Source organism: Salvia hispanica, chromosome 3 (genome assembly GCF_023119035.1).
Source record: "Salvia hispanica cultivar TCC Black 2014 chromosome 3, UniMelb_Shisp_WGS_1.0, whole genome shotgun sequence".
NCBI lineage: Eukaryota > Viridiplantae > Streptophyta > Magnoliopsida > Lamiales > Lamiaceae > Salvia > Salvia hispanica.
Window position 1 is genome coordinate 40,942,145 of NC_062967.1, and position 27,116 is coordinate 40,969,260.

The 27,116-nt window shown below is 36.9% G+C and overlaps 6 protein-coding genes across 11 annotated transcripts; 3 read left to right on the forward strand and 3 right to left on the reverse strand.

Moving 5' to 3' along the window:
* Positions 1-2,225: 2,225 nt before the first annotated feature.
* Positions 2,226-5,686, forward strand: LOC125215962 (E3 ubiquitin-protein ligase At1g63170-like). Of its 2 annotated transcripts, none has more exons than XM_048117548.1 (5): positions 2,226-2,358; positions 3,023-3,822; positions 4,526-4,651; positions 4,733-5,015; positions 5,139-5,686. In XM_048117548.1, exons 2-5 carry the CDS (start codon positions 3,164-3,166, stop codon positions 5,346-5,348), a joined length of 1,278 nt encoding a protein of 425 aa, XP_047973505.1. In that variant the 5' UTR covers positions 2,226-2,358; positions 3,023-3,163; the 3' UTR covers positions 5,349-5,686. The 2 variants fall into 2 exon arrangements, with proteins under 2 accessions (XP_047973505.1, XP_047973506.1); XM_048117549.1 differs by having other exon boundaries at positions 2,230-2,358; positions 3,137-3,822.
* Positions 5,687-7,779: 2,093 nt separating this feature from the next.
* On the forward strand, positions 7,780-12,657 carry LOC125214897. The gene is made up of 5 exons (XM_048116110.1): positions 7,780-7,904; positions 8,591-10,746; positions 10,859-10,979; positions 11,585-11,644; positions 11,724-12,657. The coding sequence occupies exons 2-5, from the start codon at positions 8,666-8,668 to the stop codon at positions 12,549-12,551; spliced, it is 3,090 nt and encodes a 1,029-aa protein (XP_047972067.1). The 5' UTR covers positions 7,780-7,904; positions 8,591-8,665; the 3' UTR covers positions 12,552-12,657.
* An 81-nt stretch (positions 12,658-12,738) lies between these two features.
* On the reverse strand, positions 12,739-17,182 carry LOC125214898 (pentatricopeptide repeat-containing protein At1g63330-like). Of its 3 annotated transcripts, XM_048116114.1 has the most exons (4): positions 16,604-17,182; positions 14,491-16,228; positions 14,019-14,086; positions 12,739-13,335 (listed from the first exon to the last, which is right to left on the reverse strand). In XM_048116114.1, exons 1-2 carry the CDS (start codon positions 16,890-16,892, stop codon positions 14,694-14,696), a joined length of 1,824 nt encoding a protein of 607 aa, XP_047972071.1. In that variant the 5' UTR covers positions 16,893-17,182; the 3' UTR covers positions 12,739-13,335; positions 14,019-14,086; positions 14,491-14,693. The 3 variants fall into 3 exon arrangements, with proteins under 3 accessions (XP_047972071.1, XP_047972068.1, XP_047972070.1); XM_048116111.1 differs by having other exon boundaries at positions 14,491-17,182; XM_048116113.1 differs by lacking the exon at positions 12,739-13,335 and adding an exon at positions 13,361-13,936 and having other exon boundaries at positions 14,491-17,182.
* A 206-nt stretch (positions 17,183-17,388) lies between these two features.
* LOC125213293 (psbP domain-containing protein 5, chloroplastic-like) lies at positions 17,389-20,183 on the forward strand. Of its 2 annotated transcripts, none has more exons than XM_048113753.1 (11): positions 17,389-17,508; positions 17,607-17,788; positions 18,222-18,330; positions 18,754-18,803; positions 18,971-19,038; positions 19,127-19,225; positions 19,315-19,374; positions 19,439-19,521; positions 19,636-19,690; positions 19,816-19,865; positions 19,976-20,183. In XM_048113753.1, the coding sequence occupies exons 1-10, from the start codon at positions 17,441-17,443 to the stop codon at positions 19,846-19,848; spliced, it is 807 nt and encodes a 268-aa protein (XP_047969710.1). In that variant the 5' UTR covers positions 17,389-17,440; the 3' UTR covers positions 19,849-19,865; positions 19,976-20,183. The 2 variants fall into 2 exon arrangements, with proteins under 2 accessions (XP_047969710.1, XP_047969709.1); XM_048113752.1 differs by having other exon boundaries at positions 19,462-19,521.
* A 149-nt stretch (positions 20,184-20,332) lies between these two features.
* Positions 20,333-23,644, reverse strand: LOC125213292 (uncharacterized protein DDB_G0286299-like). Of its 2 annotated transcripts, none has more exons than XM_048113751.1 (4): positions 23,437-23,644; positions 22,791-23,220; positions 21,269-21,521; positions 20,333-20,983 (listed from the first exon to the last, which is right to left on the reverse strand). In XM_048113751.1, exons 2-4 carry the CDS (start codon positions 23,133-23,135, stop codon positions 20,601-20,603), a joined length of 981 nt encoding a protein of 326 aa, XP_047969708.1. In that variant the 5' UTR covers positions 23,136-23,220; positions 23,437-23,644; the 3' UTR covers positions 20,333-20,600. The 2 variants fall into 2 exon arrangements, with proteins under 2 accessions (XP_047969708.1, XP_047969707.1); XM_048113750.1 differs by having other exon boundaries at positions 22,791-23,249.
* Positions 23,645-24,163: 519 nt separating this feature from the next.
* LOC125211131 (syntaxin-32-like) lies at positions 24,164-26,869 on the reverse strand. Its single transcript, XM_048110835.1, has 5 exons — positions 26,429-26,869; positions 25,338-25,582; positions 25,085-25,260; positions 24,646-24,846; positions 24,164-24,503 (listed from the first exon to the last, which is right to left on the reverse strand). Exons 1-5 carry the CDS (start codon positions 26,658-26,660, stop codon positions 24,344-24,346), a joined length of 1,014 nt encoding a protein of 337 aa, XP_047966792.1. The 5' UTR covers positions 26,661-26,869; the 3' UTR covers positions 24,164-24,343.
* Positions 26,870-27,116: the final 247 nt, after the last annotated feature.

Sequence of the window (27,116 nt, forward strand, 5' to 3'; positions counted from 1 at the left end):
AAATCTAGATAAAGACAAAATTTTGGATGACAATGAATTTTTATTTCCAAACTTGTTAAAACTTCTTTCAAAATATAGTTCATAATGAAATTTCCCCTTTTTCTTCTTCACTCTCTCTATTGAAAGTTTACCCGAATTTTAGCAATTACTTCATTCTTCTTCAATGAAGTTTCTCAATCCAAATGAATTCACCATTTTCAACAGAACTTAAAACTTTTTATATTCTCCCTCCAATTCATTCTAGTAATATTAGTAGTACTATTTTTCATGAGACTAGCAAACAATGGCGAAGCCACGTTTTACCAACTGCCCATTGTACCCCAACAATTTCAAACTTCTATATATATATAAGTACATATTTTTAATAAAGATAATGCAGTTACGTAGCGCAAGTGACTTGTCTATTGCTCGTAGGGGCAGTGCAGTTAGTTCCGAAGGAGCAGAGTTCCAAGAATAAGTGACTGTCTATTGTGCCTCAGCCGCCACATCAAGTGTTTGAATCCTTTAGTTGCATTAATTAACTAGTTTCACTATTATTTGTTTATTTTCATATTGTCTTTTTCAAAAAAAAAGAAAAAAACTACTCTTTAGGTATTAAGCAAAAATATATTCTTTAGTTTATTAGCTAAATTTTTACATTATAAGATTTAATATTTTAAAATAGTGAAATGATATTGTAAGATTTATCATGAAATAAAAAAAATAATTATATATGATAATTATTCATCAAAGAATAGTGTTATTAATAATTGTTATGACAACACTACCGCTTCACCAATATTGTCGGTTCTGTTGACGTTGATATTTCCTTCTAACGGTAGGCTATGTATTCCTAGTTTTTATTGATTATGTGGTGGGCCGATTTACATTATTTAGAGAAATCACATAAACACCACCGATATAAAGGGTGGGTAAATATTAATTATGTGAAATGTAGGAGTATATATTGTTTTTATCAAATACCAAAGGCTACTCGAAATCCATCTTAGATTCTTAGTCGTGCACGTATTCATCCAATTAAATGAATACATTTTCTGTCTTAATTACCATGTGAGAGCCGAATAGTGCCACGTATGTTCATTTGATTTTGATTTTTTTTCGACATGGCTCCTAATATATTATACACGTGACACAATGATTCATTTTCTTAATACAAGTTATTTCCCACCAAAGAAATGTCAGAAACAATATGCAACACACATGTTTAGAAAAACTAGTTATTTAATTGTACACGTCATGAAAAGTATCGACAAAAAATATTGAATTGATGCATATCTAATAAACTAATACTCCCTCCGTCCCGCTTTAGCAGTCCCGTTGACTTTTCTGCACTCGTTTTGTAAAAATAATAATAAATAGTTAAAGTGGAAAAATAATAAAGTAAAAAAGAGAATAATATAGAGAAGAGTTTTATCTACATTATTCTCTTTTTTACTTTATTATTTCTCCACTTTAACTATTTATTATCATTTTTACAAAACGAGTGCAGAAAAGTCAATGGGACTGCTAAAGCGGGACAGATGGAGTATCAATTATAATGATATTTTTTTGGTATCGAAAAATGGAAGGTGCAACAATAATAGCTAACAATGTATGACGAACAAAGTACAAAAGTAAACTTAACGACAAAGGACTGAAGCAAAATTGTCATACCATAAGTTCGACGACAACTTTAAAAATTGAATTTAATTGATCGATCAACATGAATACACAAACTTGCTTTGATAGACTAGGGAATATTTCATGATTTAGTGGAGTTAAGTGCGTGACGATATTTTATCAAGAAGAAGGTAATTACCCACCTAACCCATAATTAGGGCAGCTTTTATTTTGACAGATTATTTGTCACAAATAAAGCAATCATTTTCCAAAAACGAACTGCTTAAAAAAATATGCTCCCCCGTCCATTATAATTTGTCACTACTTGATCTAACACATATTTTAAAAAATGTATATAATAAAAAATGAGTTAAAAAAAATTAATGGTTTGTGAGTTTATATACTCTATATAGACTCTATATACTCTATTAGTTTTATACTAATACGTTATGAGTGAGAATGAATTAATAGAATGTGAGATGGACTAGCAAACAAGTGAGAATGAAAGATGACAATATTTTTGGGCACGAACAAAAGTAAAAATAAGAGATAAATTTTGATGGATGAGGGAGTAATAAATAATAAAGAATTACGAAAGTTGAAATATAGTATAAATTATAATGCAATAGGTAAAGCGGAAAAAGGCAACTGTAGAAGTAGATTGAATGATTCCATCAACAAGACAAAGCTTCCGTCTACCAGAAAAATTTATTCTGATTATCTGCTTTCATCAAACCCTAGTTTTGTTGTTTAATTCCGGTGAGTAACTAAATTGCTCTCTAATTTGATTTGCTAGTAGCTGTTGATACATAGATTCTGCAGGTGTTTAAATTCGTGAATGCTCAATTGATTAGTCACCTCGATATACTTTTCCAATTCTTTACAGTTTAAGATTTTGATTTTTGAATTTACCACTTGTTGGACTGTGGTCTTGTATTGCGGATATGGTCAACGATCTAATAGTTCAAAATTCTGCAATTAGAGGGTGGGAAATTAGCTGGGATTGTGGAGAATTTAAGTAATTCAGCATTTTCTTTGGTAATTTGGTGTTATTTTCAGCTCGTGTGATGGTTTGTGTGCTGAAATTTCTCAAGATCGCTTTGTATTTTACTTATACAAGTAACTAGATTTGTATGGGCTAATTATGTTGGTAGACTGTACCTCTAATTTTGGTATCTATTGAAATCATAAGCTTTGTTCACCGAGCTATTTCGATAAAGCTTTTCTACTGTGCTTGTTTGGCGAGATGTAAATACTGTGACAGGAACGGTGAACTAACGTTGAAGAAATCAATAGTATGTGCTAAGTGTCTTAATCTTTAGATTATGTTATGAAAGGGGAATCATGTACGGTTATATAAATGGAACGAGTTAGCTTCTAAATTCTAATGTTTATGCTTTATGCTGTTATGTGCTGTGAACAGATAAGATAAGGTCAATTAGCGCCCTTAAGCTCGGATAGATTGCCACTGCACAATTTTCAGTGTTGTACGAAGGGATCTGAAGTTTTTTACTAGCCCGTTGTCCCATGTTTTCAGAGTGTCGTCGAGGGTTGGCAGACTTGAATGGCTTTTCCCCTACTGGGACATCATCGTAAAAGTTTAAGTAGTGAAACTGATTTGCTGATGGAGGGAGCTGACAGTCGCAGTGATACTGAACACGTTATTGACATAACAGGCAGTGGTACTGCTTCTTCATCTAATTCATCTCATGAAAGGCCGTCAACTGGTTTGGAGCAGCAAAGGAGTGAAGACCTACCATCTACTAGTTCAAGGGTTCCCCTTTATCAGCCTCAACCTTTTACTACCGGTGGGACAAACTCAAGGAATTCATCACTAAGTCGAAGAGGAAGTACTCGCAGCCGACAAAGAAGTCCATTAAATTCTGGTTTATGGATATCTGTTGAGCTTTTATTGACAGTGAGCCAAATCATAGCAGCTATTGTTGTCTGGTCTTTGTCAAGAAGTGAGAAACCACGTGCACCTTTGAGAGCATGGGTTGTTGGATATGCATCTGGCTGTTTGGCAATACTTCCCCTTCTATATTGGCGTTTTAAACATCGTAACCAAATTCCTGAGCAGGACTCATCGCAGAATGGACAAGATACTTCCCTGAGCAATAACTCTGTTGGTCCTTTCACGAGAAGATCAATAAACAGAGAAGATAGCTGGACAACTGGTACAGCAACTAGAAGCAGTCAAAGTAATGGGCTGCCGAATTCAAGGTAATGTTGTTGTATACGAGCATTTAAAAATGCAATGCTATGCGTCTAACCTTGAATTTGTCATTATCATGAAAACTAAGCTTCCAAAATTCTAATTTTGGAAAAGTTTATATAACCCTTGTATGATTTCCAAAATTAAAAATAAATTGGGTAACATGTTATAGAGAAGCATATGTTCAATCTGCAAGATTTTTATATCATTTCCAAAAGTTGGTTGATACAGATGTTTCTCTTGCTTCTTCTCTAACTAGTTACCCAATTACTTATCATTATACCAGATTTTTGTAATACATCAAAGATCAGGGACGGGCCTGGAAGAGGGGGTGTTGCTAAATAGACATTCTGGAGTTCTTATTTTTTATTTCTTCTTGTTTTGTTGGTTGGGATGGGGAGGGGGTGCTGAATTTTATATTGAAGCTGCTTTGAACTTGTTTGTTATAAAAACTTCTATGTAATCAAATGTTTAGTGTGGGCCTTACAGTGTATGCTTGATGTAGCTATTCGGGCTAACCAGTCATACATGCTTATTCCACAACATAGCTGTAGCGCTGAGTATCTTTTCAATGTCCTGTAGTCTAAGAAGAAGCCATGTTTCTTCTTGAAAGCTGTGTCACTTTTATAAACTAGGCCTCTTGCAAAACTATCTCTCAATATCTCAAGTACTTGTACTTAGGCAGTCTAATAGCCGTGCTTCCTTTTTCAGGCTTAAGGTGTTTGTCGAATATTTTAAGATGGCTTTGGACTGCTTCTTCGCTGTGTGGTTTGTAGTTGGAAATGTATGGATCTTCGGTGGCCACTCTTCGTCCTCCGAAGCTCCCAATTTGTACAGGTATGAGAGCATATATTCGAGCAGAGCTAGTATGCATGGAAAACTTTTCGAATGTAATGTTCTTAATTTTCCCACTTACAGGTTGTGCATAGTGTTTCTGACCTTCAGCTGTATCGGATATGCTATGCCTTTTATTCTGTGTGCTACAATCTGCTGTTGCCTCCCTTGTATAATATCAGTACTGGGCATCAGAGAAGATTTTTCTCAGAATCGAGGAGCTACTCAAGATTCGATTAACTCTCTACCAACGTATAAATTTAAAATGAAGAAAAGCAAGAGCAAGGAACATAGCAGTAATGCACCCGAGGGTGGGATAGTGGCTGCTGGTACAGAGAAAGAGCGTGCAATATCAGGAGAGGACGCAGTAAGCTTCACTTACCTCTATCTTAAACAATGCGATTCGGTTTGCTAAACTGTCGCTCTTGTTTGATGTTTGACACAATTGCTGCAAATGTATATAACCGTTGAACTATGCTCTCCTCGACAGGTTTGCTGCATTTGCTTAGCGAAATATGTCAACAACGATGAACTCAAGGAGCTGCCTTGCTCTCATTTCTTCCACAAGGACTGTGTGGATAAATGGCTGAAAATCAATGCCACGTGCCCTCTCTGCAAAGCCGATGTTGGTGATACCATTTTCAGCTCACTCACTGAAGCAACGGCCAACCTACGCAACAGTACAATGTTGTATCGCTGAGGAAAAAGAAACACGTTCCAGATTGTTCTTTCGTCAGTTGTGCATAGTCGACCATGTGAGGCCGGAACTCACACTCCTATTGGGTGGTTCTCGGGCTGAAATTGCAATAATAATTCATGGTACGGGGCTCAAATTGCAATCCCATTTGGTGGATTGGGGTGTTGGATTAGATTCGACTGTTGTAGCTTGATCTATGAGTGTTCTATGCCTATGACTGATGTGAATTTTCAAGAATATTGTTATGTACCCAGGATGAGAAAAATGGATTGATGTACTTTTAATGTAATATAATGATTCATGTGTCGCATACTAAATTGTATGAAACCTACTTGAGTGAAGCCTCCTCTCTTCCTGTTCATCTAAGGCCATGTTTGATTGTCAGGATTCTGTCTGGAAAAGTAATCTAATTCCTTAAATTCCTAATCTAATTCCTTAAATTCCTAATCTAATTCCTTAAATTCCTGTGTTTTTTTCGGTTTTTAATCAAATTGGGAAAGTAATCAGAATCCAAGAACAAGAAAAGTTAGTACAACTTTCTAGAATTCTAAATCCTAACTTTTCTTAGATATTCTTTTTCTCAGTTTTAGGATTCTTACATATTTAAGCAATATAATATTGTTTTATTATTATTATTATTATTATTATTATTATTATTATTAATTACTATTTTTAAAAATAATTTAAAATTATAAATTATACTTAATTTCACTATAATAAATAACTATAATTAAAATTATCAATATAATAATTCATCATATTACTTAATAATTTATTAATAATTAAAATATAATTATATAATATAAATTGTATAATGAATAATAATTATTATATTTTATAAATTAATAATTAATCAATAAAGTCATAGTGTAATTTTAATTTATAATATCTGTAAATATTATAATTATAATATAATTATTATATTTATTATTTTAATAAATGAGTATAATACTCCATGTAACTATAATTATAATTATATTATTATATATTATGATGGATAATCCATATTTAAGCTATTCATCGTAATGATAAATATAATAATATAATTGTTAATATTTATAACTAATAATTTATTAAAAAATTTACAATATTTTTTTTATAAATAAAAAAATAATAAGTATATTTTTAATTAGGTGTTTAAATTAAGTATAAATTTAAAATCTTGATATTCTCCAAACACAGGAAAGTAAAGTTACTAGGAGTCATATTTCCGGGATTCATTTTCCCATGAATCATTTTCCTTGCTAACTTTACTTTCCCGCCAACCAAGCATGGCCTTAAGGTTTTGTTATGGTTTTCTTTGGCGTTGATTTAGTGATACAAAGTTTTATTGTTTGGCCAAGATATTGATCAAGATAATTTTTATTTATTTTTTATTTAGTAAATAAAATTAAAATCAGGAGAAATTTCAAATATACAAAATAAGGTCTCTTCTTTGGCATGGGTTTGAACAAATATACTATAAAATTCAGTGAAAAAAATAGTAGAATGTGGTGCACTAAATATGAGTGAAATTAGTTAATTAAATTTGAGGCACACTCATTATTTATCATATAAATAAACACAGAATTCTGATCGCAAATCGATAAAATGATTAATTGGGATTCCTAATCATAGACAAAAAAAGTATTTTTAAAATTTATAATAAGTGAAAAGGTATAACTTGAACCTTAAATTGACTAGAAAAATGTTACAATTATAAAAGAAGGGTTGACGAAAAATGATGTCATCATAAAAATGGAAACCAATTATATATTTACTCTCCCGTCCCGCAATAAGAGTCTTATTTTGTCATTTCGGTTCGTCCCACAATAAGAATCTTATTTCACTTTTACCATAAATGGTAAGTAGGTCTCATATTTCATCATCTTATTCCACGCACATTTTATTATAAAACTAATATATGACTCATATTCCACTAACTTATTCGACCCACTTTTTTTTTACATTTCTTAAAATCTGTATCACAACTAAATAGGACTCCTATTACAGGACAAATGGAGTATTATTTGCAGAGCTGTACACTCCTCCCTCTTTGTCTCACAAAAATAGATAATTTTTTACTATTTTGGATATGTCTAGTAAAAATAGTAGAAATTTTATTCTAAGATTTTTTTTATCTTTAATAAGATGGATTTCATTCTCGATGAACAGTACTACTCACAATATTATAATAATTATTATTTTTTAGTTTATTAATTGCATATTAAGACAGTGCGAATATATTAGTGCTATGGAACGAAAGGAATATAATTTTATATACAATATGTAAATTTCTATTGTGCTAAAAAAAAAATAAAGTACACCTGCTAAAGAGAGAAAAAAAAAAAACAGATATATACTAGTACTAGTATGATGTAGAGTAGTAGACCAGCTCACACGGTTAACGTGTCATCATGTAACACGAGTTCGAGTACCAATTAGCGCTTTCTCGACCACCATAAATTAGCTTATCTTTCTAGGGTTTCTTCTCTCTCTTGTTGCCAAGAAATGCTTATATCCACCACTCTGCTGTTTCGCTCTCTTCATTCCTAAATTCCCATTTTCTGCATCCATAAGGTAAAGCTCTAAACTTTTCTCCCCATCTACTGCGTGTGCCCCATTCCTATCTGTTTATGCATACCATGACAAAATTTATTCGAATTGGGGTTTTTTTTTCATTGGTTGTTAATGTAGGGATATGGTTTTAAAGACAAATGAATATTTTATTTCGATTTTTGATTTAATCGAATTCGTGCTTGAATTGATTAAGAAAAACCTATAAGAACTAATTCCAGTCGATGTTCTCGATCATGAATATGCAATTGTGGCTCATAAGGCGGTTCAGATTCATTGGGAAGTGGTTCAGATTTAAATCCTTTTATCTGAACGATTTTGAGCTTGAATTTACGATTTTGTTTGTTAATCTGTGCAAATTCGACAAATTTATTATACGCTCGTGTTTCTGATTGTTCAGCTCATGCATTGCATTTTTGTAATAGTCGATTTCTTATTTTCATTTATTGTTTGCCTATTTGTATTTAGAAATAGCTTCTATGGTTTCTTTCATTGATTGATTATCCTTTTTCATATTCAGATTTTTATCCTACGAGATTTTGCTTTTATTCTTGTGGTGTATTGAATTCAATGTTCATGTGATTGATTATGGGCTCTGGTATTAAATCCATTTAGGTTTTAAAGAAAACATGCTTATCTGTTTGTTATCAGCATGATTTGACATTACTATAATGCATCCACATGTGCAGTTCAATTTGGAGGATCAGGAAAGCAATCTCGTCTACATTTGAGCCATTTGCGTATGCTCTACATCTTTGGTGATCATGTCCAACAATTTGGTTTCCCAGTACCCGATCTCAGATAGGCAGTTGGCTCAGATGGAGCATGGTTCTAGCTCTCTTGAATTTCCAGTGCCAGAGATGCCTATGAAAATGGCAGGACAGGTACCAAGCAATCCTGAGCCACAACATTTCTCTGTACCAGTAGATCAAAGTGGTCTATTAGAGTCTCTCTCTGGTGATTCTGGGTTCAATGCCTCATTGTTGCCGAATAATATGTTGGGGCATAATGAATCCTCTGGTGTTGGTATGGGATCAAACCAAGTTTGGATGTCGAACCAGCTAGGTCCGGAGCATGCAATTTCTCCCAACAGCATAGCTGCACAGAAGGCTTCATTCCCATTGAAGCGGAAGGCTGAGATGGAACCGTCGTCAAACAGTGATACTTCTCAGCAGTTTACTGAGCCTTACAATCGGCCAGCACATGTGGGATCTGATGCTAATTCTCCTGGACATCTGCAGCATTCAGCACATCAAAAGAGAACTGCCCAATCCCAGTCTCGATTGGGCTCTCCAGTTACGCCTGTTCAACCTATCAAGAAAATGATGCGGAATGACTCCATGTCTGGTAAGTCTGGCTTACAGCGTGGGCAAACTGGAAAGCGACAAACTGCCCAAACTGGATCTGCATCCAAGGTTCCTTCAGATTCATCCGAAGGAATAAGGTCTAAACTGAGGGAATCTTTGTCTGCGGCATTGGCTTTGGCATGTCAGAACCAGGAGAATGCCTTGATAACTCAGAAAAACCAGCAGGATACACATAATGCCTTGGACCCACAGGATTCTCATGTCTCTAGTTCTAGTGAGGGAGGTCAGGTTCCTGTTTCTGGTTCTGCAGACATTTTCCCTTCCAATGAATTGGCCTCATTTAACAAAACAGGTGGTTCTCAGGTATTCACTGCTGAGCTACCTCATGGTGAAAGTAGAGGGAATGAAGCTCAGGCTTTCCAGGGGTTCCAGTATAGTTTGCCTGATGAGGATGTTCCATTTGGTGATAACTTCTTTGTTAAAGATGATCTTCTGCAGGGCAATGGGCTTTCTTGGGCATTTGATTTTGATATGCATATGGGAGAGGGTAAGGAAAGTCAACATACTGAAAAGTCGCTGAAAGATGAAGCAATTATGCCGAAACAAGAAGTTGCAACTTTGACACCAGAAGACTTGGCTTTCAAAATTGAAGCTGAGCTGTTTAAATTATTTGGTGATGCGAACAAAAAATATAGAGAGAAAGGCAGGTCTCTTTTGTTCAACCTCAAAGATCGTAACAATCCGGAACTGAGAGAAAGAGTCATGTCTGGCAAAATATCTCCGGAAAGGTTATGTTCAATGTCAGCTGAAGAGCTTGCTTCCAAGGAGTTAACAGAGTGGCGTATGGCAAAAGCAGAAGAGTTGGCACAAATGAAAGTTTTACCTGATACTGAGGTTGATATAAGACGTTTGGTCAGGAAAACACACAAGGGTGAGTTTCAGGTGGAAGTGGAGCATGATGATCCCATCGTTGCAGAGGTATCTGCTGGGACTTCTTTGTTGACACGACCTTTAAAGAAAAAAACTGTTGAATCTCAATCTCCTTCTGGAGCTAGCATTGAATATAAAGAGAAGGTTACAGGCCAAGGAAACAGTTTAGAAGGCCCGGATCTCCCGGGCAGCCTGATTATTCAGACGGATGGAACTGATCCAATGCAAGGAATGATGGTGGATGAACTCAAGGATACTGACCTGCCTCCTATTGTTTCGTTGGATGAGTTTATGGAGTCCCTTAATAATGAGCCTCCATTTGAGAATCTATCTGCAGATGGGGGGAAGAAGTCTCCTGTATCATATGGTGAAAGCCCAAAACGTCCTAGCAACCTTAGGGCTTCTAATCGTGTTTCAGAAATACGAAAAGATGCTACCCCCAAAAAGGCTCCTTTAGTCAAGAAACCTAACTCGAAGGATTTGAGTGGTAGTCCTGCAAAAGAAACAGCTCGTCCTAGTGATGTACCGAAGAAAGCTGATTTAGTCTGGAATGGTATCCTTCAGCTCACCATATCATCCTCAATCACTGTTGGTGGCCTATTTTACAGGTTTGTGCATTTGTGGTTCAAAACTAGAAGCATCTTTTTTGTTTCCATTATAACCTAATTAGCTCCTTCCCGATTACATTAAACCACATTTGAAATTCCTTTGTATAAACAGTGGTGAGAAGACATCAACAAAGGAGTGGTCTGGTTCTCTTGAGATCAAGGGCAGAGTTAGAGTTGATGCATTTGAAAAATTTCTGCAAGAACTCCCCATGTCTCGAACACGTGCAGTCATGGTATATCAAGGCCTTCTCCTTTTCCTTGTAACTAATTCTTGCCCCCTCAAATGCTGCTGCTGGGTATTTGGCTTTTTGCCTCCAGAGAAGGCAATGTGGCTTCCCAGTGCTGATACCTCATTACCTTAATCTTTTTTTAGTTTTAGTCTGTATGTACAAAAGCAGCAGCAGTGAAAAAGTCTCCAAAATATATCAATGTTTTTTACATGTTTTCCCAGTGGGGAATTCTATCATGATTTTTGTCAAGAGAAGAAAAAAAGAATTTAATCGTCTAAGAGTAGTTTCTACAATTGCCAGTAATAATCACCTTTAACATATAAACTAAAAATCTTCTGTTATAATGGATGTGTACTTTGTTTAAAGTTTATTTTATTTTCTGGTCGAGATTTAAATGAGTTAGTTGAAGAACTGTGTATCCGTATTCAGAAATTTAATTCTGTAAATTAATACGTCGAATAGCCAAAAACGTTTTCAACGTGTGTTAAAAACAGGTCAAAATAATTGCAGAAAAAAATGTGATAATGAAGTGTTGGTAGCTTTATTTACTTGTACATTTGAATTGCTACTATGCTTTTACTAACCCCACTCTCTCTCTCTCTCTCCAGGTTCTCCACTTCATTTTGAGGGACAAATCATCTGAGGAGCAGCGTTCTAACCTCACTGAGGTACTAACTCCTCTCTATCTCTCTTTCTCTCTCTAGTGTGTTGTTGGAACTTAATGCAGCTGTCCATTTTCCGGTGTAGGCTATTAGCTCGTACATAGGTGACGAGAGGCTGGGATACGCTGAGCCAGTCGCAGGCGTGGAGCTCTACCTCTGCCCGCCGGCTTCTAGAATGTTTGAAATGTTGAACAAGCATATACTCCGGGAACGCCCAGGAACTGAGGAATCCTTCGAAAACGGACTAATTGGTGTAGTTGTATGGAGAAGAGCTCATATAAGCAACGCAATATCACCTAATTCATCGTCCCACCAAAAACACGCCTTCAAAAAGCAACCTTTAGCTGCTCCCCCTAAGAGATTTCATGACTCGCCGAATCTTAATCCTAATACCCCAACTAGGAAATCCCAGCTGCCCCCGGCGGATGACGACGACGATGACATCCCGCCTGGGTTCGGCCCTGGTGCAGCGGAGAAGGACGACGATGATTTACCCGAATTCAACTTCTCCGCCAGGGAATTGAACCCGTCAGCGTCTCGTAATCAACTCCACGGTTTTAAAAAGCTGACAAGACCAGTAGAGGATGTGAGAGAGCTTATCAAGAAATATGGGCAAGGTGGGCCTAGTGTGGTGACCAGTAAGAGTGTGGTAGTAGATGATAGGAGATTGGGGATTGAACCTTGGAATGATGACGACGATGATGATATACCGGAGTGGCGGCCGCAGGCCCCACAACAGCTGCCGCACCACCAGCCTTACGCGGTGCCCCACGGCCATCAGCTGCCGCTGCACTTACATCCTAGTGATGGTCGTACGCCTCCACCTGCTGTGACCCAGCTGCAGCGGCCACCCGGTGGAGCTTGGGCTCCGCCACCGGGTTACCAACATGGTCCGAGATGGAGGCAGTACTAGTTAGCTTTTCACTAGCTGTATATAAATTTTGATGTTTTTTCTTTCCCTAACCACACTTCTGTTTCTTGTTCTAAAGGTTTTCAGTTATATAAGTTAGGTTGTTCAATAGTTTGTTCTTCAATTTCGTGTTTTGTAAAATTATTTAAACGCTTATAAAATTGACACAAATACGAAAGACAATGAGAGATGCAAACTTATATTTCTGTCTCTTGTCATATGCTATATCAATGTCCCAAGATTATGATTTTCTTCAAAATGTATAATTTTGGTTATGTTTCTCATAAACATTCAAGAAAATGGGTATGCACAATGAACCCACACATTGACGTCATTTTAATGGTCACATTTACATCAAGAATTCTTGACACTCTAAAAGGTTCAAAAGTTTGGTCACACTAATCAGCCAAACTCTATTCTCAGTCCAAATTTGACATTCCAGGAAAGGGAATTCAAAATCTTACAAGAGGTGGTAGAAAGTCTTACTGCTTTGCAGATGACAACTTGGGGTGGTTCCTTCCCCTTGAGGCGTCTTTGTCAAAATGTCCGACGTCTTCCAGACTTGATAAGAATGACGTTCGTGTCTTCATCCTGCTATAAAACAAGGGTTGGAGGAGCCCTTTATACATTCGAGCTGACTTCTTTCTTCCTCCCTTTCGTATGATGGCATGCCTCCAGCTTGTATTCAGTCTTCTTACGGTGACCCTTCCCCTCTTGGGATCTTTCGGGGATACTGCTCTATGTGCAGATTGTTTCACCCAGTCGAGCGCTGCTTATTACCCAAATACTGATGAGAAAGGAACAGAAAGTGAGTTAGAAGTTTCTTAATAGCATAAGTTAAAACATGCTTGCAGTGAATCATTTCAACCTTATGCATTGATAAAATGAAATTTAATGCAAATGATATTGATATAAACTCTCTATTAAATCTTGGTTGCCTTTGACACAAAAAGTTCAATTAACAATGGAGAAGTATTTGCAGCATTAGATCTGTATCGAGATGGATTAGGATGCGGTACTTGCAACTATCACACAAAGGAGTGAACAAAGCTTTACAGATACTGAATATGGATGGTAAATTTACAAAGCTTCATGAGGACATATCTATAAATTCCAAATTATGTGGAACAGTTCTAAAAAATAAATAAGCAACATAATTCTCCAGATTCTATAAGCATCCTTTTCATGAACAGGATTGGAGCTGTCACACTTTTGTCTATTTCTTTCCTTTTCTTTTATTATTTCCGAGTTCTTCTCATCTGATAAACATGCTTAACCCCATATCACAAAAAGATATATCACATCCAGCTTCATATATCTTGACTCTCAACACGCACAAATAGAAGATAATGATACAAGCTGATTTCTGTGAATGCACGAGATTTCATCTGAACAAAAATACTACTGAGTAAGATAGATGAAAGCAGCAAGGCATGAAAGACATAAATGCAGTGCAACTATGTAAGGTACCTTGTAATCTTTGAATATGCGTTCTTCACCAGCTCGTGGCACAGGATGTGTAGTTCTGGGATTCTTAACTGCAAAGAAAAAGGAATGGTTGGTAAACCAATTCATCAAAACACTAAATATTTTCATAATCTAACTTCGTGTTTTATATAAACAAACTCTCTACAGCACAAAGTTACACATGCAAACTATTGGATCGGACTAATGGACCAGAATGGACAAGTTCGAGCACTTTTGATGAGTAACACAGGAACTTGCAGCCCTTCCATTCGAGTTCTGATTTCTTGTTGACTTGCTCAATATTTCTATTATTTGGATTTTCCATTTCTCAACCAGATGGCTTAGGGCCTTTCAGGAGATTAACAACAAGACTTTAAAAGGAAAGAAGCACCACCCAATGTACCGGTTTCAGGTAGGATGCTCTTTAGAGATGAAAATGGAGACAAGAAATGAATAGTTCCAGTCAATGACATACCAAGATAACTGGATAGTTGGAGACATATATGACTCTGGACCTGGAGCACGAGTTATTGTCTGATCAATCAAGTTATGCGAATATGCGACGAACACATCTCCAGCCCAAACACTTCCTCAGAGAGAGCATCTTCGGTCGCATGATGAAGAGATGGAACTCATTTTCACCATCCATCTTGTATTCTCTATTAGTACCATCCATTCTCAGGACAATTTACCAAACATAACAAACACTCTCATTTGTAAAGCTTGAGGGGAACCCTTCATCCAACCTTTTAACTTCGCTTCTTTCAATAGTTTATAAGATCCTTCATTAGGTTCACATCCATCCACGTACATGTCCTTAAGCAGATCAATAATTTCCCAGAACATTCCTTTCATGAACATTGCTTTCATAATTGTGTTGTAAATGAAAATATTAGGAGGGATGCCATTCTCTCGCAATTGGTCTCGCAGATGGAGGGCAAGTGCAATTTTGCCTCTTCTGCATAAGGCATGCACGAAGCAATTGTAGGTGCCAAGATCCAGCCTCAATTTACGGCTAGACATTTCCCTTGATAGCTCATCTACCATCAAATCATTTCCTTCATGTATGAAAGCGCGGATTAGAATATTGTATGTAGTCGTATCTGCCAGAACTCCAATCTGTTTAAAATAGTTGAAAAATGTTTCTGCTAATCCAAGTAGATGATTCTTGCAGAGTCCAATAAGAAGGGTGTTCACAGTGACTGTATTAGGCTTGGGACCATTGATCACCATGGACTCCACGAGCTTTAAGCAGTCTGTTATTTTGCCAACTGTACAATAATACTGAATCAGAGATGTTAAGCTCACAACGTCAAGTTTTATTCCTTCATGTTCCATCTGCCACAAAATTCTCTGAACAATGGCTGAATTTCCTAGTTTACATGCAGCAGACAAAACAGTATTCAAGGAAATCAAATCAGGGCCATTGCTAGGCCACAAGATACAATCAAATAACTTGAAAGCTTCATAAAAATTTCTCTCTTTGCACAATCCCTTAAGAATTATGTTGTATGATCTATTAGTAGGTCTAAAACCCTTTTCCATCACACTCTGCATCAAGGACAAAGCTTCTCCAGAATTACTATCACAACACATGGAATGCAGATATATGTTGTAAACGGCAGTATCTACAGAGCAGTGCCTTAGTATAATATTGAGCAACAACTTATTGACGAACTCTACATTGCCCCTTTTCAACATGCCTCCAGCTAATGCGGCATGAGTATACATGTCAGGTGACAAGCCCTTTTGATCAATAAGTTGAATAAGATCATAAGCATCATCTACTCTACCTTGAGTGCAAAACTCACGGAGAACTATGTTGTATACAACTAAGTCAGGGTTATATCCGCTCTCTTCCATCTTTCCCAAAAGGTTCAGTGCCACATCAATTTTCCCGTCATCACAGAGAAACTTAATAAGTACTGTATAAGTGACCAGACTAGGCTTACAACCAACATTTTCCATTTCCTCTAAACAGAAAAAAGCTTCACGCCACAGCCTATCCTTACTAAAACCATAAACCAACGCAGTATAAGAGTAAACAGATCGCACGAATCCCTTCTTTTCTAAGAAACCAAAAAATGCTAATGCGACAAAAGTTTTACTGGATTTACATAAAGCCCAGAGTATGGGATTATAAATAATCCCCCCACAAAAGTATCCCTTTCCTGAAATCTTCACAAACAATGAAATTGCCACCTGAACCATCCCTACATGGCAAAGACCTTGGATCAAGACACTTATATCATACTGACTTGGAATATAGTTGACACTCAACATAATCTCAAGCAACATAACAGCATCAACTACACTTTCTGTTTTCAGTAGCTTTTTGAACAACTTTGACATAATTGTAAATGAAGGGGAAAACCCAGACGCCATCATCTCGCCTGCGATATACATTGCAGCTTTCGATCTTCCAACATAAATGAACCCATTCAAGAGTGTTTGATAAGTTAACAGATTCGGGCTTGGCCCAAATCTTTTCATCCCACTGTACACCTCAAACAACTCATCGAACGACACACTACCCGACTTTAAGAAATACCTGATCATAGCATTATAGTCATAAGTGGTAGGTTTACCCAGAACATTATCCCTCATGAAGTTCAGAGTCTCGAGGGCTTTGGTAATGCACCCCGAGGCAGCATGCCGCTGCATTCTCTGCTGCAACTCTCTGTATTCGCACGATTCCAGCAGCACATTGTCATCTGATGAGAAACCAGTATCTTGAGCAGCACAGCAAGAAGTGGAAATCCTCATAAAGTGGGACAGCGAAAAAAACCATCTTTTTCTCTTGGGTACAAAAGAACATTCTACAGAAAGTTCAGAAATTTTGCATAAACCCCAAAAATTAAACTGATGACTTATCATGCTGCAGCATATCAGCTACATTTTCAGATTCAGTCCAACGCCATTCTCATAAAATCAATCAACTTTGATTGCACCAGATAGCTTCAATGAACAAACAGATGGAACTCCACTTTGGGAAGGAAGAGAGCTGATTCCTCTGCTGAATGAAAAGACGTAAATTGAATTGTGCCCTTCGAAAATTTGGGAAGATGAATTCACACAGAATTTGATTGAATTGGTGGATAAACTCTATTATTAGCTTCCCGCCACGTTATAAATGAGTAATTGAGAGCACTACCTAAACCCTAACCCTTTTTGCCAAGAAATCTGGACGACAACGTTGTAATTTAGTTCTTGTATTTGGTACTGTGATTTTTATTTAATTATTGAATAAAAAATATTTTAATTATTTTTGTTCCTTTATAAATATTTCTCTGTAATGGATATCCAGGAAATGACAATTCTGCCCCAAATAAACCACAAATAAAGTATTCCAAGATGAATAAAGATGCAGTTTTTCAGTTATCTTTAACAATCCACATTACAATAGTGGATGAGAGAAGAAGAGAATGGCAGTTGCAGCTCTTCCTACACTGAAATACCATCATTCTCTCTCTCCAAGTTTTGTCATTTTTGGGTACCCCTTTCCTCTCTCTCTCTAAGCTAAGAACTGCATCAGTCTGTAGCTTTTGCTGTTTCACCTCTACACGTGTTACAGCATTTGTATTTTTGCAGAAATAATGCTCAAAGCATGCCCATTTCAAGGAACCGGAAAGCCCAATTAAGTGGGAAGTCGCGCAAAATAGTTGGATGTTCAAGTAATCCTTCAAGACCCTGTTTGCAAGATGGGATTTTGAGGAGGGATTTGATGTTCTTGGGCTTGTCCTCCTCTCTCTCTCTTGCTTTCCCAGTTTTAGGTAAATGCTGAGGAATATTGTTTTTCCCCTCTTATTTGATTTGGACTTCATAGCAACATGACTGAGTGAATTGTGCAGCTTCTTTCTGACATTGTTGGGTTTTGAATGAATTGTGTTTTCGAGCTAAGATTTTTGTGTGTGAATTTAAGAGTGGCTATATTATCTGAGAGAAAAAAACAGCGTAGGTGTTTGAGGAAAATCTAAGAACATTGCAAGTATACACTATCACTATTATAAAGCTTGGCCTTTTAACAGAAATAGCCTCTCATTAAGAAAAAGTGTTCATAAAGTTTGAGTGTCTTAAGTTAGCACATGCTAATTGGACTGGCAAGATTGATGTGTGGAATTTACTAACAATTCGACACTGTTTTGTCATCCAATGTCTCCAAGAGCTTGCTGACTTTTCTTGGATGTTGAATTGGTAATCGTACAGGCGCTGGTGCGGAAGAGGAACTGAAAATGGATCTATTTGTTGATGAGACAAATGCTTATTCATATTTGTATCCGAAAGCACTGCCTTCCGACAAATTTGTCTTCAAATGGTAACCAGCAGTTGTTTTTATCAACCAAGATTTAATGATTGGTCATTCTGTTTTACCAACTGAATTATATGATACTGATCTAATAGCTTAGGCATTTATGCCAGTCTTGTTATGGTCAATATTTTTTCTTCTTTTTGTACTATAAACTTAGTCCATTGTGATGTACTCCTATGATAATGAAAAGATGGTACACATACACATCATGCCAAAAGCTATTGCAATGTGCATATTTTTGTCTTTCTTTCTCCCATATTGCTCATGTGTGTGTGTGTGTGTTATTCATGTGATGTTAATGAATTATATACTTTACACGAAGAAGACTTGTTTTCCTTCAGTTCACAACGTTTATTACAAAATGTTCTCTATTTCATTTTTCTTCCATCGCTAAATTGTAGGAACCTCACTCTTTTCATCTATTTGAAGGGTGGAATCTAGAAAACCGGAGCGTTATTCATCAGCTGCACCATTGTCCCGTAAGTCACAATAATTATATCTTTCCTGGTCGATTTAGAGAGCTCGTAGTTTTCCATAATTCTGTCTTTTAAAGTAGGTACTCATATGCTAACTGTATTAATCCCTTTGATGAAATCATGATATTTTAACTGCGTTCTTACCCACACATTTCTTGACCACCAAACAGCTGATGCTCGGCTTCGCATTGTGTCTGAGAGGGTTGATTTCATTGATAACCTCATAATTTCAGTTTCGGTAATATGATCATGCAATCTTTATCTCCATAGTGAAAGAAAAAATGCATTTTCCTGACTTTTACTTCTACCTTTACTCCTATATTCAGATAGGTCCCCCTAATCCATTGTTCTTGAAATCTAATGACAAAAGCACGTGGAGTGCAAAAGACGTCGCTGAATCTGTTTTAGCTGACAAGTCTGCACTGGTATTTTGAAATTCATGCAAGCTTCTCTTAGTGAAATACCCTTAAAAACGTGTCGGATTTTGGAATGACGCTCTACTGTTTCACCACAGCGGGTAACTACAAGCCAACGGATGGATGAAAGTTCAATCCTTGATGCACATTCTTCCACAGTAAGTCTGTTTCTGCCAAGTTTTTTTCTTGTTTGTGACAATGCAATCAGTTTTTCTTACACAGGGCTGCTTGTGTTTTTCACTAAGGTTGATAGCGAGCCATATTGGTCTTATGAGTATTTGGTGCGGAAATCACCAACTGAAATGGTAAAGTCTCCTAATTTATTATAAGATGAGTGCAGATTAACAACTAAGCTATTCAACATCAATCTTTATCTTCCTTCTTTTCTTTTCTTTTACTAAAATTTCTCAATGATGCAGGCCCCATCATCAAACCTTTACCGACATTTTGTTGCTGCAACAGCTGAACGCGAAGGTAGGATGTCATACTAGTATCATATTGGTCACCTGGCTTTTTGTATGAAGTGTGTCTGTGTTGTTTGATTGCCATGAATCAGAGCTGAATGGAGTATATTTTTTGCCCTTATTTATGTATCACAGGTTATTTGTACTCTCTCAATGCTTCAACTCTAAGCATGCAATGGGAGAAGGTGAACTCTCAAATCTTTTAACTCCATTTCTCACACAATTGCAGCACTGTTTATAGCATACAGAGGGGATACCGATCTTTTTTATGACCCCTTATTTCCGTTGGGCGCAGATGGGACCATTCTTGGAGAAAACCGTGGCATCGTTTCGCCTTCTTCCTCCTACTGAAAATTATGTTCCTCCTTACAAGGACCCCTGGAGATTTTGGTGAAAGCTGCTAGTGTTATGCAATAAAAAATTGTTTGCTGAGTTGATATGGAAGAGTGCATTATTTGTAATCTCATATTTTGGTCAATAGTTAATTCAACATTTATTTTCTAGCTTTAGCTTTCTAAACCAACCGATTCTGTCATCAATCAACTAATGTTTCCTGCTGTGTGTGTGTGTGTGAGAGAGAGAGAGAGAGGAGTATAATGTATAAGTAGTACCTAATATAAGCCTAAAGATGAGTATGAAATCACAAGAAAAATCATCAGAAAGTTTCAGCACTCTTTAAAACTGAAGAGAGCGGTTGATACACAGCAAGAAGAGTATTGTATAATACATCTGATCTAACGAGCAAGTACCAAATGCAACTGTTTCTCAATTTAAAACGAAAAAAATATAAAGAAACATTTTTGTAAAATTCTATTCGAAGTTCATCTACTACAAAACTAGAGGGCAAGAGCTCCGAGTTTATTAACCACAGAAATCCATCTATCTCCAATTGATCAGAGCTCCAAAGCTCGAATTTTCTCTTACCGGATTGGCTGCTGGTTATAATGGTTCTTCTCCTTCTTTTTGGCAGCTGCAAGTTTTGCGCTCCGTGCTGCAGCCTCCATAGCAACAGCTCTTGCAGCAGAGTCAACCTCCTTGTTCGATTTCTTTTTCTTAGCAGAAGCCACCCTCTTGAGCCGCTCCTTCATATCAACAGCAGAAGTGTCTCCCTCCACATGTTCAGCTTCATCTTGTTCATTATGAGTATCTGAGGTATTGGGCTGGTCCTGAGGTTCCTTCGCCTCTTTGGATGCCTTATCCTTCTTCTTCTTCTTCTTTGCACTTTTGGATTCAGCAGGTGCAGCACTGTCTTTCTTCTCTGCAACTCCATTCAGTTGCACCTCTTTCCCGTCATTGTTCGGGTCTGCAAGACCAAAGATCATATGCTCACTTATATTGATAGAAATCGACTGTATATTCTAACTTCACCTAATCGATGATGCTCTATTTCTAGTAATTAAGTAGGGAAAAACTGAAGCTGCATTATTTGCACCCACACTATGTGACAGGCTCCAAAAATGCATGCAAGATAACAACATAAAGACATGGCAAGAAAATAGTAGTAATTGGTAGCACACCAATCGAAGAACAATTTTCATGTACAACCAGTCCCATGAAGTCATGTAGATGATAGGGATACATCAATTACCGGTTGTTACATCTTCAGCTTTCTCTTTAGGGTTTACTCCAAAATCAGCTAAAATGGCCTCTAATTCAGCAAGCTCCTTTTTTCTTCTCTCCTTCTTGGAAAGTTGTCTTTCTGTTTCCCTAGGTGCTGGAGATTGTTCAACCTGTGTTTCGACTATCGGTTCAGAAGGTTCTCCGACCTCTGTTTCATGATCAGGCTCCTCATCTACATCATCATCACCTTCATCAAGAAGCTCATCTTCACTCTCAGTTTCCTAAATTTTGGATGGAAAATCAAGTTTAAGTCCCAAAAAGAATTTAGTCATTCCACACCAAAATAAAATCAAAGAGGGGAAGAAAGAGCATCAGTATAAAATAATTCAATGGGCAGACATGTAACATCTCTAAATAGACATTACAAATCTACAGCTGCAGAAAGAGCCAATAGGACAAAACCAATCAGTAGAAATTTACAACTGGCAAGGTTAAAGGAGACGTTCGCCAAGTGATTACATTTCAGTTAGTATAAATGTGCAACTAACAAAGATATCAAGAGAGACATACCACAGGTTGTAACAATGCAAAAATAACATGAAAAAACTACATGCTGAGCTATGGTTTTTGTCAATTATGATATTCACTTGTCTGAGATTGTTTTATCACTATAAAAGCAACCAGTAGATACATCTCCTATGATGCTGAACAGGGAGAAGATTAGTGAATCAGGGATATAACAAAGTAAGGATGATAGACCAAAAGGCTAGTCTGCAGATGACTCAGATAGGCTAATCAAAGTTTTTTTTACAAGAAACTAAAAACACTATCAGATAACAGTATAAGTTTGAGGGACAAAAACAATATTACAGTCCACTTTAGGCATTGTGAGTAGACTCAGCACAGCAGGAAGAAGAAAATTCTCGAGTTGATGAAGCATATTGGGGCAACTAATTATATATAGAACAGAAAGCCACAACAAAAAAAATCGTCAAAAGAAAGTAGTACTGGTACAGAAAAGGAAAGGAAAGCAAACATTTAAACGAGAACATATTTTCATATAAATGATAAGACACCAGCTAACCTTTTACAATGAACCTCTGCTAGTAAAGTACGTCATTCATCATACACATTAAGTAACTAGACGAAAAGTGAAAGTAGCAGCTACAAAATGACAACAATGAACACAAATGAAATACCAAAGAATCAGCAAATCTAGGAAATTGTATTTCTCAACCTCACAGTGTAACACAACATGCTCAAATTTTAATTTGGAAAAGAAATTGCCTATTTACAGTTAAGCATAAAATGCAACATACTGAAGGTAACAACACCAAATGATCAATACAAGCCGGGAAACCATCAAGTTGAGGAGTCACACATTATAACATATTAATATGTAGTGCAAATCCAGTTTTCTTTTAACAATCACATGCGGATTTCGAAATGTTAGAATTTAGAAACATTTAATCGCCAAACTAAATAGACAATAATAATATTTTTAAAATGTATTAAGAGCAAAAACAACCAGAATGTTCATGCCTTATTACCTCCAAATGATCTTGTTTCTCTGTTTCATCCACTTTATTCAAACCAGAACCACCCCACATTGCCTGCGGAGGAGCCGTGGTGGCATAGTAATCATCGTCATCCTCGTCATCCACATCCGCCCACGACTTCACTGTCAAAGGTGCCGGAGCCCAGTACACCGGCTTTTCCTCCGCTTTTGATTTTCCAGAAGCAGCGCCACTCTTAGTGGAGCTCTTACTCCCCTTAGACGAACCCTTATCTTTGTCAGATTTCTTCTTCCTCCTCAAAGTATCCAGCGCCGCAAAAACATTGGTGTTGCTCACGGTAAACGATCCCTCATCCCTCCTATTCCCACCACCAACCATTTTCCACCGCGCGTAAATCAAAAACCCTCGTCAACGATCGAAAATCTGAAGCTCAAATGCAACAAATCGCCGATGATTTTCGGGACTGGATTTCCCGAAACCAATCAACAATTACTGCTTCCAGAACAACAAATGAAAACCAAAGCAAGCCGTAATTTAACAAAATTCTCAAAGAAAAGGAAAAATAATCCGAACTATAAGTGAGTCTACCGCGAGATTATTGATCGAACAAAGCAAGCCGTAATTTGATAAAATTCTTAAAAAAAAAAGAAAAAATAATCCGAACTATAGGTGAGTGTACCGCGAGATTATCAATCGAACAGGCGAATATCAGATTATACTGTATATCGAAATTTATTAACTCCCTAATCCTACAGTTCCGATGAGCTCGAAAATCTGATTTCAAAATGTAGGGTTAACACGCAAATAGGGTTTCGAGCAGGAAGAGAGGCGCAGCTTCTAAGGTTTGTTTGGTTTGCGTGTGCGATTTTCTGTGAAGGCTACTTGGTGCATCTAATAGATTGGGGTGGAATTTCGATTTTTGGTGGGATTAGGGTTTGTCTTACCGGATTGGGTTGGGTCGATCTCGGTTGACCTACGATCCAATCCGTACGATTTATCTAGTCGAAGCTTCTTTAGTTTTATGAATTGAAACAAATACTAATAGATAGTTAACTCCATCATTTAATTTTTATATCTGATATTAAAATTATGATCAGTCGGTTATTTTTTTTTAATCGGCTATTTTTGTAGTTGCATAATTGAAATTGACGACAATTAATGAATTTTTTATACCACAGGTGTTCCGAACTCGTCTTTAGTGAAATCAGATTAATTTATTTGCTGATTAAGACCGAAAATCTTCTAACAATTAGCGGGTTTGAATGGTTGATGATGCATCCATTATTTTTTTTGGGCATCTTTTCGATATTGAAGTCAGGTTTGGTGAGACTAATTTTTCATCTAAGATAAATAAAACACCGCAAAAAATCGAAACGAGCAAGCATTATTATACAAACACAGAAGCAAATTAAAATATAAATTTTCCATTACACTTCAAACTGTCTTCAACTTCACTTATAGTAAGAATACACTGAAGCTCGTCAGAAGTAAGGTTCCCGTCCCGATGTACATAAAGAATATTACTACAAAATACTTTGAAAAATTATACGGCCGAATACGAGTTTTGCTTACTGTGCAACAGCTGACTAGGCCACGAAGAAGAGGAATACCATGAGGAAGAAAATCAGCACAAAGAATATTTTGATCATTAGCCACCGATTTGATGAAATGCTATTGAGGTACTTGAGCAAAGCCCCTTGTGCTCCCTCCACGTTTGACAACGTGTCTTCCATGTTCTCATCAATCCTATTAACACGGGTCCAAAACCATGTAAGAAAATGAGCTGGGTTTCTAGAGATTATAAAAACAATGACATATAGCCATGGATTCATAAATGCAAGATCATATAAAATAGTGAAAACAATTAAGAAGTTTTAGTTTGTGCTACCTGATAGAAATCTCTCCTTGCTGAGATACCAATGTAGCCAACTGATTGAAGATACTGCCCAGCTCATGAATTGTCGACTCCACATTTTGAAGAGCCTCGGCTCTACTCTGCATGTAGCTGTCCTGTACGGGAACAATTTGCTGTAGTTGTTGATTTTGTTGCTGCTGCAGCAAAGGCTGGGACTCCCCGTCAACTTGAGTCCTGTTAAAAAGTTTACAGAAAGTAAGCTATGCACGTAACACATAGGTAAATCAGTTTAATTCAAGTTGTTTCCCGCAGTATTAAGTCCTTAAAGGCATCTTTCTAGAACCACATTCGGGACATTAACAAGCATCATCAATTTTTATCAGCATAAATTTAAAAACAGAAAATGCAATGACCAAAATTCATGTAAGCCATGGGAATAGCAACTGGCCGGAAAATTCGTGTACGTGCTTACTTGGGAAATAACTGGGATGAAGTTTGTGTGCCATTGGACCATGGAAGAGGTGTGGCAGCTGAGTTACTAGTTGAAGCCTTTGCAGCCAAAGGACGCTGGCGAACAAAAGGATTTGCATGGCTCTTGGAAGCAGACGACGAAAACAACTGTCTTCTGTTGTCATGAACCTTCAGGTTCTGTTGAAGACCAGGAAACACAGATTGTATTAGTAGCCATCCAGGAATAAAGGTTGATGGTCGAGTTCTGGGTTCACCTCTGTTCGCATGGTTAAAACTTCCTTGAACTCCTTTGTGGTGCTCATCAAACGATTCTTTAGATCATCAACAACAGTAGTAGAATGAGTAGTGGTGTCACTGGAGGTATTCTCATTGCGTGAATTGGAGAGATACTGGAGATCAACTAGACCAGAGTTAAGAGCTGTTATATCTTGCTTGATGACTGCAGTGAGCTCCTGGATTTCCAAGGTAGGATCATCAAACACTGATGTTCTCTTTGCCACTGCAATAGATAAAAACATAACATTATCAAATCATATATCGAGCATGCCAAATTGCCAATCCAAAAAACAATCATAAGCAAGAGGCATACGAGGGACATGCAGTAACATCAATGAATGTGGTGAACTAGCCTATGATTTAGGTGTTTACTTTTGAGTGATAGGACAAAATGATAGTAAAACATAAGATTGAGAATCTTTAAGATGAGATGGTCAAACAAGCTCTAAAGTAATCATTCCATCAAAGAAAATAGATGATTAGCTTGGACTCTTTTCACCTATCTATCCTATCACTAAAGGTAAATGTCCCCTTAAGGTATAAAGGCCCCTTAACGTTTAACTAGATCTTGGTCCATAAGAGCGCAAACATCCGCCAAGAACAAGGCAAATTATGATTTCTTAAAGAGCTCTTTCTTCAAGCACCTAGAGTTTGAATCATTGGTATGAAACTAATACTCTCATGCTCCTGAAAGTAGCAACGAACTAAGGGGCAGATATACATTCTTGTATGATTAAGATATGGTCTGCAAAAGAACTCATATCATAAACTCAAAGATTCAAAACATCGCCGACAAACAATTGATCAGATTTAATTGGTTAACAAACAACACGTTGCACCATCTTTTAACTCCTGTATGGGATGGATCCAATAAAAAATCTCAACCACTCCATACATACATGATACAACAAAATGTTTTCAGATACATGCAATTCAGTTCATATGCATTTGACAATAACTTCTAAAGTTCAACAAATGCAAAGCCGTGATCAGCTCATTAACTAACCAAGAACATCCCATTCCTGGAGAAAAAAAAAATAGCAGGATGGGCTACAATTGAATCACTCACGCTTTGCCAGCTTAGCTAGCTTCTGCGACGTCTGATGAATCCCAAGCCCAATTTTGGATGCCCGCCGGTTGAACTCCGATTGCATCGCCAGCGCCGACCGCGGCGGCTCCTCCCGCTTGGATCCACTGCTGCTGGGCCCATTGTGCAACGATACTGATTTCCTTGCCCTCTCCGCAATCCCTAAAAACTCCTGCGTCCGATCCCTGATCGAAGCATTGCTCTTCACCGACATTTTTGCCGATCAAATTATCAACACCTTAATAACATATAAACTATGCTTGATCCAGAGGGATTTAAAATTAGGGATCGAGAAACAGGAATTCGGAAAATTTAGCCTGGATCTCAAAACCCTGAAATTGGTGAAATGAACGAAACCCTAGATCTGCGTGAAGAGGGTAAAATTCATGTTATGTTTATTTCCGCTGTATTAATTTTCCACCGTAAACCAATTTTCTGCTTCTTAGTATTTAAATCTTCAGTTAATCCAGTTTGATTTCCAAAAATATCATATTGTTACACGTATTTAATAATTTTAATACTCAATATTCTTAAGTTGCTTTTTAATATCTTAAACTCTGAAAGCAAATTCTTTGTTCAACATTACTTCCTTTCTCTGAGAGTATTTAATAATTTTAATAGTGAATATTCTAAAATTAATGATAAGAGTAATATTTTTATAAAGAAGTAG